General features: G+C 38.6%; 1 protein-coding gene across 4 annotated transcripts in view; it reads left to right on the forward strand.

The window, feature by feature from the left end:
• Positions 1–737: 737 nt before the first annotated feature.
• Positions 738–14,921, forward strand: part of ARL13B (ARF like GTPase 13B) — a 69,309-nt gene continuing 55,125 nt past the window's right edge. For all 4 annotated transcript variants that reach the window (XM_040484244.1, XM_040484243.1, XM_040484245.1 and 1 more), the window contains exon 1: positions 738–1,055. In XM_040484244.1, the coding sequence (XP_040340178.1) occupies positions 997–1,055 (59 nt within the window). In that variant the 5' untranslated portion in view covers positions 738–996. The remainder of the gene's footprint in view (positions 1,056–14,921) is intronic.

The raw sequence follows: 14,921 nt of genomic DNA on the forward strand, positions 1-14,921 counted from the left end.
ACTTTCTAAAAATCCTAGAAAGTATATTGAAATGTTAATATTGGTTATCTTTGGGTGGTGAATGTGAGATCTTGTTTTCTGATCTTCTGTTTTTTTCAGTGTTTTTCACATTTCCTACAATGAACATACTATTTCTTTTGAAATCATAACCCCCCACAATATCATTTTACATTTTCTGTAACAAACAGCAATAAACATTATAGAGATTAAAACGTCACTGTCATCTGAATTATTGGATAGTTAGCAAATGAGTTTTCCCCTCGTCCTTAACTTATAATAACTGTCGCAGGGCATTGTTTCTGCAGTTGTGCAGTCAGTCTACCGGAGTCCCAAAGGATCCCAGTCCTGCTTGACAAAACAAAACAAAACAAAACAAAACAAAACAAAACACGCACAAGACCTAAGTAAGCTCTCTGGATCTCAGTTGGGGTTAGAGACACACGAGGAACAACACCCTCGGCTGGCAACACATTTTGTGTGGGTATACAGAGAGGACTTGCCCAAGATCTGTCGGGGATTTTTCAACTCATCTGTGGACGCTCCGGTTGCCTAGTTACGAGCGCCACCTCCCCGCCCCCCGCCGTCCCGGGGGAAGGGGAGCCCGACCCTTCAGCCACTCAGCGGCCCGCACCACGGGCCGACGAATGCTGATTGGAGAAGCGGAAGGCCGTGCTTGGGGAGGGCCTTCCGCGCCTGGGAGAAACGTCAGCGCGTCGACGCGGGGTTTTCACTGGCGGGGCTCCGCTAACACTACTCGGGTCTAGGTGTCTGAGCCTTTGGCCGAGCTGTGCCTGGGCGAGGAGGCCGTTGTTCGCTCGCCGGCCGGCGCGGTTACCGGGACTTGGCGCTGGGACTGACCACCTCGACCCCACTCCAGACTTCTCCGCCTCCGAGGTGCTTCGAAACGGCTGCGGCCGCCGGGACTCGGCCCGGGGCAACTAGGGGCCCTTCCTCGCTCGGGGCTCGGATGGGAGGCGTTGGGAGGAGCGGCCTGGGATGTTCAGTCTGATGGCCAATTGCTGCAGCTGGTTCAAGCGGTGGCGGGAGCCCGTCAGGTAAGCTGCACCCGGCTGGCCGGGGCCGCCCTAGGGGATTTGGACAGTTGCCCCCTGAGGGGCCTGTTGGGGCGCCACCTTTCCTCCGGGAAGAGTCGCTCCCAGGCCGCGGGGGATGGTTTTGCTCCCAGTTTGAATCGTCTCCGAGGGAGAGAGCAGGAGGTAGCTTTTTTGCCTAGTTACATTTCAGATTTCTCAGAATGCGTACTCTTATTATTTAAACGGGTTCGAATTTCTTAAGAAGTTGTGTCTTTTGCGTATGGAGTTGGAAAATACCCGTTGTGTGTTTTTCCTGACTTTTGTAATGGGATTTTTTTTTTTAAACATTGAAGCATGGGATACAGTTTTCATAACATCCACACATTATTTTCCCACACACACACACACATACACACACACACACACACACACACACACACACACTCACTCACTGTTTTAAGGACTTAGGTTTGAAATCTGGCTCCACTGCTTAATGATTACATGAGTTAACCACTTTGGCCCCTCCTTTGTCATCGATTAAATGGGGGTGATAATCTCTGTGCCTTAAGAGTGTTGTATTAAGTGAGAATAGCTGATGGAAAGTGTCTTCCTAACTGTAGTGTAGCTTCAATTTTCATGTAACATCTAGTTAAGCCTTTAGTTGAAAAAGTCCACTTCTTAACCTTTCATTTTGGAATGCTAGATGTATTAATATTTAGCACCTGCTACTTGATATTCATTCATTTGTTGAGAAAATACCATGTGCCAGGTACCGTGCTAGGAAAGAGTCCGTGAAAATGACACTTTTTTAGGCTTACCCTATAAAGAAACCTTAAATTTGTTACTCCTTATAAATAATGTTGACTTTGGAATTAGACCAAGAGTAAATTATAACAAAGTTTTGATTTTCTTGTGATTTCCCATTTCCTAGTGAGCTTCAGTTATTCAGCATTTTGTCAGAGATCACAGAGAAGACTTTTGGGATACAAGAATAAACCTAAACTTTTACCCCAAAATTTTTTGTTAAATTTTATTGTCAAAAATACAAAGTCTCTCTTTTGTCTTCATAGCATTGATCTGTTTTCTTTAGTGTGCCAAACATGCGCAAGCCTCTCTTACCTAAAAAAAAACAACCCAAACCAAATGTTTCCTATTGCTGCTGTAACAAATTACTATTAACTTAGTGACTTAAAACACAAATTTATTATCCTGCATTAGACTTCTGAGGTTAGAAATCTAAAATGGGTCAGCAGGGTTGCATGCCTTCTGGAGGTTCTATGAGAGGATCTGTTTTTCTTTGCCTTTTCCAGAGGGGTGGGAAGCGGGGTGGGGGGGGGTTGGGAAGAGGTAGCCTGCTGTCCTTGGTTTGTGGCCCCCTTCCTCCATCTTCAAAGCCAATTGCATAACATCTCTTTTGTCTGATCTTTTACCAGGACATTTAATAAGAGTCCCTTTTATAAGGACTCTTGTATTGAATTGGGCCATCCCAAAATAAGCTTCCATAAGAGATCCTTCACTTAATTGTGTCTGCAAAATCGGTTTGCCATGTAGGGTAACATATTCACAGGTTCCAGCGATTAGGATGTGGACGTTGTGGGGAAGCCATTATTCTGTGCCCACCATGATAAACAACCCTCTGTCCCTGCAGCTATGGTTGCTTTTTCCCTTCACTCTAGATGGAAGAGTTGGCTATGGATTCCTGTCTCTGACACTTTAACTCCTTTCCTCTCATGCATTCCTTAACTTCCTACATTAGGAGACTTCTGCCCAGAAGTTGTTCCTGCTACACCAGATGGTGCCGCCTGGTTATTAAATCCAATGGATTCTTTTCTTTTCTTTTTTTTTTTTAAATTTTTTTTCAACGTTTATTTATTTTTGGGACAGAGAGAGACAGAGCATGAACGGGGGAGGCGCAGAGAGAGAGGGAGACACAGAATCGGAAACAGGCTCCAGGCTCTGAGCCATCAGCCCAGAGCCCGACGCGGGGCTCGAACTCACGGACCGCGAGATCGTGACCTGGCTGAAGTCGGACGCTTAACCGACTGCGCCACCCAGGCGCCCCAATGGGTTCTTTTCAATCTCTTGGCATCATTTGACACATAAGACCATTCTCTTCTTGAAATTCTCTGATTTTATTTTTTCTGAATTAAAAAATTTTTACCTTTCTATCTGTTGTCTTTTCTGTCTCTTTTTGGCATTTAGCCTTTCTTCATCTCACTCTCAAGTCTTCCCCAGGATTCTGTGTTCAACTCTCTCTTTTTTCCGTATATTCTCCTTTCCTGGGCAATTTCACCACACAGAGACTTCAGCGGCTACTTAAACATTGGCCTCAAGTTCATATTTCCAGCAAAGACTCCTCTACTGCTTGAAGACTTACTTATCCTGTTCCACAAGAATCCTCAATCCCTACCCAAATCTAGCCAAGAGTGATTCTAGATACCTCTTTGTGCTTTGTTCTCTCAAATCATCAAGTCCTTTGGTTTCTACCTGTTTAATACCACTTATATGTCTTACACTCTTTTAGCCTTTCCATACCCACTGCTCTGTTTTAGCTAAACTTTCCATTATTTCTCCCCCAGATGTCTTTGACAGTCTTTCCACTGTTCCCTTCTGATTGATTCTCTACACTGTTGCCAGTGGTCTTTTTCCTTTTTCCTCCTGTTGTGCCAGTTTTGGGGTACTTAAGTTCTCTAGCCCTCCATACCTCACCAAATGCCCTTCTTTTTTTTGGCTGTTCCTAATCATTCCTCACTTGTCAGTTGGGCAATTCTTTCAGGAAACTGTCTTTGCATTCCAGCTAGATTCTTTACCCTTTCATTGTGTTTGCTTTGCACCTTGTATTTGTCTCTACTTACCCATGTTTTGTAATGAAATGTTTATTCAGCTCTTCTCACTGGTCCTCTAGGATGGCTTGATGGCATGGATGGCTAAGCAAAAAAGTGGCAGATATTAGTTACCCTCAATCTCATACCCAAAGATTCCCATTTTGGTGTAGAATCTCTTACATATCTGTAAAGTTTCTTTTTATTGAAGTGTAATTGACATACAATATCTTATTAGCTTTAGGTGTATATCATAGTTACTCTATTTTTATACAGTATCAAATGATCCCCATGGTAAGTGTAATTATGATTTGACATTATACAAAGTTATTATAGTATTATTGACTGTATTCGTGATGCTGTATATAACATCCCCATGAATTATTTATTTTATAACTGGAAGTTTGTATCTCTTAATCCCCTTCACCTATTTCACCTGCACACCATCTCTCCCCACTCTGGTAACCAAGTTTGTTTCTTGTCTCTGTCTCTGTTTTGTTTGTGTGTTTATTTGTTTTTTAGACTCCACATATAAATGAAGTATATGATATTTGTCTTTGTCTGATTTGTTTCACCTAGCGTGATACCCTCTAGGTCCATCCTTGTTGTAAATGACAGTATTTCATTCTTTTTCTTGACCAAGTAACATTCCATTGCATATCTATATAGTTCCTCTTCTAAATCTGTCCATCAATGGACACTTGGGTTGGTTACGTATCTTGTGTATTGTAAATAATGCTGCAGTGAACATGGGGGTGCATATATCTCTTCAAATTGGTAGTTTTGTTTTTTTGGATAGATACCCGAAAGTGGAATTGCTGGATCATATGGTAGTTCTATTTTTAATTTTTTGAGGAGCTTCCATACTATATGTTTTCCATAATGGGTGTGGTTGCACCAATTTACATTTCCACTAATAGTGTATGAGATTTCCCTTTTCACCATATCTCCACCAACACTTGTTATTTTTCGTCTTTTTGATAATAGCCAGTCTGACCAGTATGAGGTAATATCTTATTATAATTTTGATTTACATTTCCCTCATGATTAGTGATGTTAAGCATCACTATGTGCCTGTTGTCTGTCTGTAGTTGTCTTTGGAAAGATACTTGTTCACGTCCTCTGCCTGTTTTTTAATCAGGTTGCTTTTTTTTTTCTTTTTTTGAGTTGTGTCTGTATATTCTCCCAAGTTTTATACATTTGGATATTAATGCTTTATTGGATGTATGATTTGCAAATATATTCTCTCATTCTTTGCCTTTTTGTTTTGTTGATAGTTTCCATATGTGTGAATTTTTAAACAATAGATAATAGAGTTGCTGTTTCACAGCTTTTTATTTATTTTTGTTCTAATCATAATTAACATCTTTTTGCAACATTACATGTTTCTCATCTTTTTAAGCAGAATAGTGTGTTCTATACATTCACCAAAGAATGTTTAATCATTCCTGTTATTAGATATTTAGGATATTTAAAATATTTCACTATTGTGAGCAGTGCTTGGGTGGGCATCCTTATATAAATATTTTTAGAAATGGAATTTGAGATCAAATGGTATGAAAAAGTTTAATGTATTTGATATCTGTTGCCAAATTGCTCTTCAGCAAGGCTTTAAAGAAAATCACTTGTTACTCCTACCAGAAGTATATAAAAGTGCCTTTTTCCCCTCAAAAAGTGAGAGTCATCACTTGTTTTTTCCAAGTTATAGGGGGAAATGCTATCTGCTTTTAGTTTCTATTTTCTGACTTCCTAGTAAAATTGTTTTTTCCCTTGGACTTTTGTATTTCTTGTTTTGGGAATTTCCCAACGATTTCCTTCTCTATTTTTCTATCGAGGCAAGTGCATTTTCTTCCTGAATTTTCTAAAACAGATTTTAAATGTATACAGTAGTAACCATTTCTCTGTAGTATATATTGCAGATATATTTTTTTGATTTGTTATATTTGTAAATTTTTGGTGGCATTTGAAGCATAACCATTAAAAACATTTTTTTTTATTGGGCGCCTGGGTGGCTCAGTCGGTTAAGTGTCCGACTTCAGCTCAGGTCATGATCTCACAGTTTGTGAGTTCAAGCCCTGCATCAGGCTCTGTGCTGACAGCTCAGATCCTGGAGCCTGCTTCGTTCGGATTCTGTGTCTCCCCCTCTCTCTGCCCCTTCCCTGCTCATGCTCTGTGTCTCTCTGTCTCTCAATAATAAATAAGTGTTAAAAAAATTAAAAAAAATTTTTTATTTAAATGCACCACTCTTTCAGTGTAATAATTAGATTATATTCCATTATATGTATCCAAGATTATATTCACCTACACCTTTTTTCTAATATGTTCATATTTTAATTTTTAACATTTAAAACTCTACTGAAATTTATTTTGTGTATAGGGAACAGGCTTTGTCCTGGACACAGACCCCAAGCCATGGTGGTCAGTATATTCTGGACCTTGTAAACAGGTCCTTACCCTTACATATTATCATTTACATATTTTGAATGCCTATTATTTACCATCTTGGTATTAGTGCATATAAAATATGATAGAATATGCAAGAATTGAAAGACAATTTCCAAGATTTTTAGCAAGAATAGAAAGCAGGATTTTGGAAGCGGTATAATTTTGCCTGGATCTTGAAGAAATTTGTGCTTCCCAAGCTTCCCATGGGCATGAATTCAGAAGTGGCTCACCTAACAGAAGCAGAAAATTAATATCAATTTAAATGAAAAAAATTTGGCAACAAGAGTTATATAATATTATAATTAAAAAATAGGTAGGGGCACCTGGATGGCTCATTCGATTGAACGTCTGGCTCTTGTTTTCGGCTCAGGTCAGGATCTTCCCGTTTGTGGGATTGAGCCCTGCGACACAGGCTCTGTGCTGACAGCATAGAGCCTGCTTGGGATTCTCTATGCTACTCCCCCCGCCCCTCCCCGCCCCTCTGCCTGGCCTCTGCCCCTTCTCCCCCTGCATGTGCACATGTGCACACTCTCTCAAAATAAATAAACATTAAAAAATAAATTAAAGGTATTTTTACTATTAATGTAAACAAAAAGAAAAATATACTAGGTACTCATGTGCCTATCACCCAGATTTTACAAGTATTAACTTTTGGTTAGCACATTTCTGCTTTTTTTCTAAAGAAAAATAGATAACAAATCTTTGAAGCTCCCTACATCCTATTCATCTCCTACCAATCCATCCCCAGAGGTAACCACTAGCTGGAATTAGTTTCTTGTCTACCTGTGTTTTTTGTTGTTACAATTCAGCCTATCTAAGCTTTACCGCAGATTTATTAGTAAATTGTCATTCATTTGGCCAAGTCTAAAGGAAGAGACTCAGATGTTACAGTAAACACTGCAGATTAATGCTTTCTGTACATCACCGTGGTGTTTGGTAAGGCGTACATAGCCATGTTTTTTGGTTTAAAAAAATATAACTATAAATCCTAGGCCATTTATAGAAATTGCTGAGTTTTTAATTTGTTAATTAAGCTGTACATACAGATTAGCAAGGATTATCTGATGTGCTGTACACAGAACTGGAATGTTTCACATTTCTTTTTAAACCCCTACGGCTTCTTGTTTATCCTCAGTACGAAGTTTAGAATTTTAGGATAAAAAGGACTTAGAGACATTTGTATTCTACCTCTTTATATTTTAGGAATGAATAAATTGCCACTAAGAATTTGACTTAAGATTTCAGAGTTAGCATATGATCTCAAGTTTGGTCCTCTTGCTATTTATTAATGCTCCATAAATTTAGGTAGTGATTTTGATGTAATATTATCCTGAACTCCACAGTTTGAATTAAAATGCCAGCAAATAATGCACTTGTACAATAAAATCACACCATAATTTTTTTTTTTGGTAAGTATTTTTTATTGTATCAATTTTTTTTGTGGTAGGTTTTTTCTTTCTCTTGTACATTTATCATAAAATAATGTTCCCACGTGTCTTCTCCTACATGTGTCTACATTACTTTTTAACTTTGGAACTTGCTTTATGTGGTTCCAAATATTTTCAGTAATATCAATTTGATGTGTCAGGTTTTTTTAGTGTTTTACTGAAATATTTTATTTTGACTTGCAAAATATTTTTGAAGTTAGAAATAGTTTCTATGTAATTATCTCATTTGAGGTATTGTCTCCTTAGTTGATAGATCAGGAAGTTTAGAATTGTAGATGTTCAAATGATCACAATAAAATCACTCAGAGAAGATTAATAATTCAAATATTTTCTGAATCTGAGTTCAAAAGCCCAGTATTATGTTGCTTATATTTCTGACATATCAAATTATTTATCTGTTACATACAAAGAGACTCTGAGATTAAATATATAAAACAAGCTTTGACTCTTAATCCCTACTTTTTTTTTTTTTTTACTCAGAATTGCTTCAGTTTTAAAAATCTTTCTCACCATTAATTATTTCCTTGGAAACTTGGGCATGTAAACTTCTTTAGAAAACTTTAGTCAGTTTGGTGTAAGAAAATAAATAATTGTGATTACGTTCTCTAAGATTGAACGGTTACTTTTATGTGAAGATTAATATAAATTAAATCCATTATAATACTTTATCAACTGAAAATTATATATTTTCATTTTACATAATGTTTACTCAGGCAAATGGGGGAGTCAGAAAATATATTATGCTGTGTCATTCCGTAAAGATGTTTAATGTGTGCCCAGCACATTTGATCCTGGGGCTCCCGAGCTGATTGACAAGTTCCAGTAGAGGAGACTATGTGAGAAGTTGCATGAGAACGTTAAGGTCTGTTTGCTGTGGTAGCATGGACGGTCAGGAAGGACAGAAAGGACTAGGGGAATAGCAGGACTAGTAGGCCTACTGGAGGAGAGTGTCAGAAGAGGAGTCTGCAGAGTTGGGACTTGAGTCTGTTTAAGGATTTTAAGCAGAAAAATGCTATAGTTAGATTCCATCGACATCATGATTAGGTTTTATTAGCTGCATGCAATTCATGACCTTAGTATCCCTGTTACTAGGTAATCTACCTTCTGTTAGGTCCATAAACTAGGTTATGATTGTGACAGACCTAAGTCTGGGGTGATACTTGCAAGGTTCCTTGATGAAAACGAGCCACATGTTTATCTCTGTGCATGTATATAAATATTTTCTAAAATATTTTTCGAGAAAGAGAGAGACAGAGTGCAAGCCAGGGAGGGACAGAGAGCTAGGGAGAAGCAGGCTCCAGACTCTGAGCTGTTAGCACAGACGTGGGGCTTGAACCCAGGAACCGTGAGATCATGACCCAAACTGGAGTTGGATGCTTAACCGACTGAGCCACCCAGGCGCCCCTGTGTGCATATATATGATGTGAATAAATTACAGGCTAAACAAATGGTTCAAGTTTCCTTTAAAATAATTATTACTATTTTTACAAACCATTGTATTTAAACTTCCCATGGAAACTTCTGTTGACTAACTTCTTATTAGCGCTATAGCCTTGAGTAACTTGTACCTGCTCTGCTTGCAGGGACAGTATGATGTAAATGATAGGATAAAATAGCTTTGAACTGTTGAGACATACTGTGTAAATTCAAAGCATTGGTTATTGCAGGATTTGGGAAAAGATGAGAGCATTTTCTTCTGAGTTACTTAATTTGGGGCAATTATATAAAAGATACTTCTATTTTACAAAACTTTGCAGTATTTGATATTGATTGTCTCTTCACCCCTCTGGAAACTATTCCCGGTGCAGCCATTTCTTTGGTCTCAGTTCTTTCTGACTGCAGTTTTAAGAGTTTTTTCAAAGGTTCTTGGGGTGCCATGTTCCCCTGGCTCTTCTCCATCCTGCGCTCTCCCTGGGATCTTTCATCTCTTCTCATAGTTTTAATTACCAGGTATGTCTCATAAACCCGAGACAGATCTTTCTACAGCTTCAGACTTCAGTGTGAGATGAGCGAGCACTGCTGTCGATGTGTGTAAAACTGAAACCTGTTCATTCTCTTCTGTAATATGGTTCCTGCCTGTTTTTGTGGTCTCATCTCATGGACTCCCTAGCTTAAATTTTGTGGTATAGTAAGAATAGCTATTGATTGAGCACTTATTTTGTGCCACAGACATTGAGCACTTCACTTGCATTGTCATATTTCATTTTACCACATCCCTATGGGATAGTTGTTATAATCTCATTTTACTGATAAAATTCTAAGAAGTTAAATAACATGGCCCAGGTCATATAGCTTGGAAGTGGCAAATCTGGGACTTGAATACAGGTCTCTCTAATACCAACTGTGTGCAAATATATCAGATTGCACATAATCCCTGTTATTTGTTCCTGATAAAAACATAGTCCTTCCCATCCCAGCCTTTCTAGTTTGATATATAATTAAAGACTCAGGGATAAACTGCAATAAGAATGAAGTGATAACTTCTGGGAAGGTCACATTGTTAACTATTTGTTGATAATAGTTCCTAAAGCAGAAGTATATCAGGTTTCCTTTACACTCAATGTGTAGTTGTAGTGAGTCGTGATTATGTATGATGAGCCTCTAGCAAGCATGGTCTCCTTTTGTTTAATACGGCTCTACTGAGGTGTGCTCTTAACCCCTGGGTTTAGCAACTCGACATCCTGCCAGTTCTCCCCTCCTTGGTATGGTATCTTCCCAGGCAGTGTTCTCAGTCTGGAATCTCTTCATTCTCCCTCCTTCTGTTTGCACCTTTCCCTTGCTTGGCAAACTTCTCCACTTTAACAACTTAGCTGAGGCATTGCCTTGTGTAAAAAGCTTCCCTGATCTTCTGTATCTGTATCTCTAGGCTAAAATCATCTTGCCCTGGGGGCGCCTGGGTGGCGCAGTCGGTTGAGCGTCCGACTTCAGCCAGGTCACGATCTCGCGGTCCGTGAGTTCGAGCCCCGCGTCAGGCTCTGGGCTGATGGCTCAGAGCCTGGAGCCTGTTTCCGATTCTGTGTCTCCCTCTCTCTCTGCCCCTTCCCCGTTCATGCTCTGTCTCTCTCTGTCCCAAAAATAAATAAACGTTGAAAAAAAAAATTAAAAAAAAAATAAAATCATCTTGCCCTGTATTACTTAAACATCTTGCATATATAGATGTGCATATTCGACTGTCATAGTGTCACAATGTGCTAATATTTGTTTATGTTTTAGTCACTCTCATTAGAAGATGAGTACACTGAGATAGAAAACCATGTCTCAGGCATTTTTGTGTCTGTAATGCCTAATGCCTAATGTACTTTTATTGAATTTCTGTCTGATCAAATGACTAAATGATTGTTTTTTTGCTAGTGTCAACTTTTCCAGATGCTATGACCCTAAGAACACTGTATACTGTTTTTTTTTTCAATTGAAGGATTAATGTACTTGATCAGTAATCATAAGATTAAAAGACATAGAATGTCTTCCATTTTTGTACCACAGCCAACTGTTCCCAGTGATAATTTACCATACTTTAAGCAGGTGTAATGACATGTACATTTTAACATGTGTTAGATTGTACATCATCATGTTTTTTTTTTTTTTTTTAAATTTTTTTTTTTCAACGTTTATTTTTGGGACAGAGAGAGACAGAGCATGAACAGGGGAGGGGCAGAGAGAGAGGGAGACACAGAATTGGAAACAGGCTCCAGGCTCTGAGCCATCAGCCCAGAGCCCGACGCGGGGCTCGAACTCACGGACCGCGAGATCGTGACCTGGCTGAAGTCGGACGCTTAACCGACTGCGCCACCCAGGCGCCCCATGTACATCATCATGTTTTAAAACATTGCATAGGATTTTGAGTGTTAGGTGAATGTTAACCTTTTAAATCCATTCTATTCTGAAAGTATAAATTCAATGTTTTGTTATCAGAGATTGCAGTAATTCATGCTGATTTTTATTTGTACTGCTAATGTTATGTTTATTCATTAAGACTTTAATGACCTCAAGTATTTAATTAAAGTCATGTTTTCAAGTATATAGCATAATGATCTAAAAAATTAACTACTTTCAACAGTAGTCAAAGTAAAAAAGAAATCTAGAGAGGCTTATTTTGTGCCAGTCTCAGCATAATTATAATTTTCCAAAGTGATTTGTATGTTTGAAGGACTTTTTTTGTTTGAACCTAATATTTTAGTAAGAAAGGAAAGCATTTTTTTTAAGTTTACTTATTTATTTATTTAGAGAGCATAAGCAGGAAGGGGTAGAGAGAGAGAGAGAGAGAGAGAGGGAGAGAGAATCCCAAGCAGGCCCCACACTCTTAGCGCGGATCCCAGTGTAGGGCTTGAACTCACCAGCCGTGACATCACGACCTGAGCTGAAACCAAGAGTCAGACACTTAACCGACTGAGCCACCCAGGTGCCCCTAGAAAGGAAAGCTTTTAAAGTAAAAAGCAAATATCTTTGGTAGCTAGCTTTAAGAGCAGTGTTTCAAAATATGTAATAGCAATTATTTGGAAGGTTTTTTTTAGGCTGACAGACAAGAATGGAGAGAAAACGTTAAGATGCAACCTGTGTAATACAGAAGGAAGGTATACGAGGGCTAGGGATTGTGGATGTTTGTGTGTATAAGGTGTATAATTAATATTTATAGAATAAATGATGCACATAAGCATAATGTGGGCATTTGTTCCCTCATGGTAATTGTTTTGGTTTATGGTCAGGTTTGAAGCATGGTGGATCTTGAAATGCATCATACATTTTTCAGAGGACAATTGAATGTGTTTTAATATCATTTTAATCTAATTCATTGTATATCTAGTAACTTGAGTTACCTAAAATATTATATAAATGCGACATTATCCATCCATCTCTTTTGGATAATCATTTATTGTATTTTGTTTAGGGAATTATTTTGTGTTTAAGTCTTATTTGATATTTAGTAGTTATGAATTCTTCAAACAAAATAATAAATTTATATTCTTAAAAATCACACACAGCTTCCTTAAGAAGTAAATTCATATTTTTCAAAGTTGATAATGCAGGCAAAATTTCTGTATGCACAGAGATATCTGGACCTCACATACAACCTCAGCTCCTTAAATTCGTGCCAGTACCATACTATCTTGATAATTACAGCTTTGTAATACATCTTGAAGTCTGGACAGCTCCTTAAATTCGTAATCTGTCATGGTTCTCTTTGACATTCCCATTGACCCCACCACGGGCTGACAAGGTTGGGGTAAGGGGATGCTGCTAATTGTGGCTTACTTTATTCTTGCACTTACTCAAGCTTAGATATACTTCCATTCATTTCCCATGGTGGGTAGAGATGGTTGAAACATTTAGAAGACTAGGGCTCTTGGATAACAAAGGAAATTAATATGGAGAGTAAATTAACTTCATTCACAAAAACCAAAGCGCTCAACTACAAGGCCCCCGCATGATCTGGCCTCTGGTGTCCTTCCCTGCTCCCTGTCCTTCCCTGCTCCATTCTCTCTGGGTTTTACCACATTGACTTGCATGCTGATGCTAGAACATTCCTGCATACCCCCATGTTAATGCCTTTGCCCTGGATGTTCTCTCTTGCCCTAGATATATTTGCATGACTAACTCCCTCCTTCAAGGCCTTGCTTGGATTTTACCTTCTCAAGAAGGTCTGCCCTGATCACCCTAATGTAAAACTGCAACCTGGCTCCCATCTCCATTCCTGCCTCCCTTTAGCCTGCTTTACTCTATATTCTTTTTTTTATAGTAACTAATCACCTTCTAACATACTGCATAGCTTATAATGTACTTATTTCTTACATTTATTATTATTGTTTCTTTTCACTGTGTAAATTTAGTAAGGAAGAGTTTCTGTGTCTGTTTTTGTTTGCTTTTTTTTTGTTGTAGTCATTTGAATAAAAAGGTATATCTCAAGTACCTAGAACACTGGTGTCTAGCGTCCAGAGGGTGGTCAGTAACTATTTAATTGGTTTGATAAGCGACCAGTTTGGTTTTTGCAAGACCGAGTGTGTTCTTCCTCAGTGTGCAACCCCTAACTTGTCTGCCTCACACCTCAACTCTGTCCTTTCTTTTTGTTATATGAATCCTTTGAAGACATCTGGAATTAAAAACAAACAAACAAACAAAAAAACTCAACACAACATATCCAAGAGAGTCAGGGCTAGAAAGATGAAAGAACACCCCTTCTAACATCTAAGCTCTGTTTTTTTTTTTTTTTTAATTTTTTTTTTTTTAACGTTTTATTTATTTTTGAGAGAGAGAGAGCGTGAACAGGGGAGGGTCAGAGAAAGAGGGAGACACAGAATCCGAAACAGGCTCCAGGCTCAGGGCTGTCAGCACAGAGCCCGACGCGGGGCTCGAACCCACGGACCACGAGATCATGACCTGAGCCGAAGTCGGACGCTCAACCGACTGACCCACCCAGGTGCCCCCTAAGCTCTGTTTTTTTAAACTCTTCTTGAGATGATCCTCAGTGAAGATGAGTTGGCAGAAACCCTGACTGTATCGCATAGGAATGTGGCCCTGTGGTTTTAACACAACAGCTGTGTTATGCTGCGACTTTCACTCTATATTCCCAAATCCATGGTGTTAATGAATGGTCTTCCCTCTTGTATTGTGCAGTGGTTCAGCCTGAAACAGAAATGAGCTTTAGTGGTAGACTGAATTGCCAAGGTAATAGGACCATTATAATAGGTTTGTTCCTTTATACCTATGCCAGGTTTAAGAAGTCTCTAGGAATTAAGTGACTTAGGTTCTGGTTTTGACTCTAAGCAACTTGTTGTCTTACAAGTCTGGGTTTATGTTTCTTCGATTGTAAATTGAACTAGACTTTTTTTTTTTTTTTTCTGATTCTCTGAAGTTTAGCTATGTCATCAAAAGTATTTTAAGCTTTATAATTTTAGGAACACTCTTCCAAAATATGTTAGCACTTAAGTTAATAATCATGTTATTATACTGTATTTAAGATTTATACTTGGAAGGGTGCTGCATATCTAAAAACAGAGCTGAACACACCGTTGGTGTGTGTGAATCTTTAGCCATGATAAATAGCTCTTGTGTTAGAATCCTTTTCCTTCTTTCTCTTATTTCTTCTCTACCTTTTGTACTCTCTCTTGTACAACTTTCTTTTATTTTTTTCCTTTTTTGCTTATAGAACAAAAGGATGACACTTCAAGGATATTTCT

The sequence above is a fragment of the Herpailurus yagouaroundi genome, unplaced genomic scaffold, assembly GCF_014898765.1.
Source record: "Herpailurus yagouaroundi ecotype Mexico unplaced genomic scaffold, PumYag 162, whole genome shotgun sequence".
Taxonomy (NCBI): Eukaryota; Metazoa; Chordata; class Mammalia; order Carnivora; family Felidae; genus Herpailurus; species Herpailurus yagouaroundi.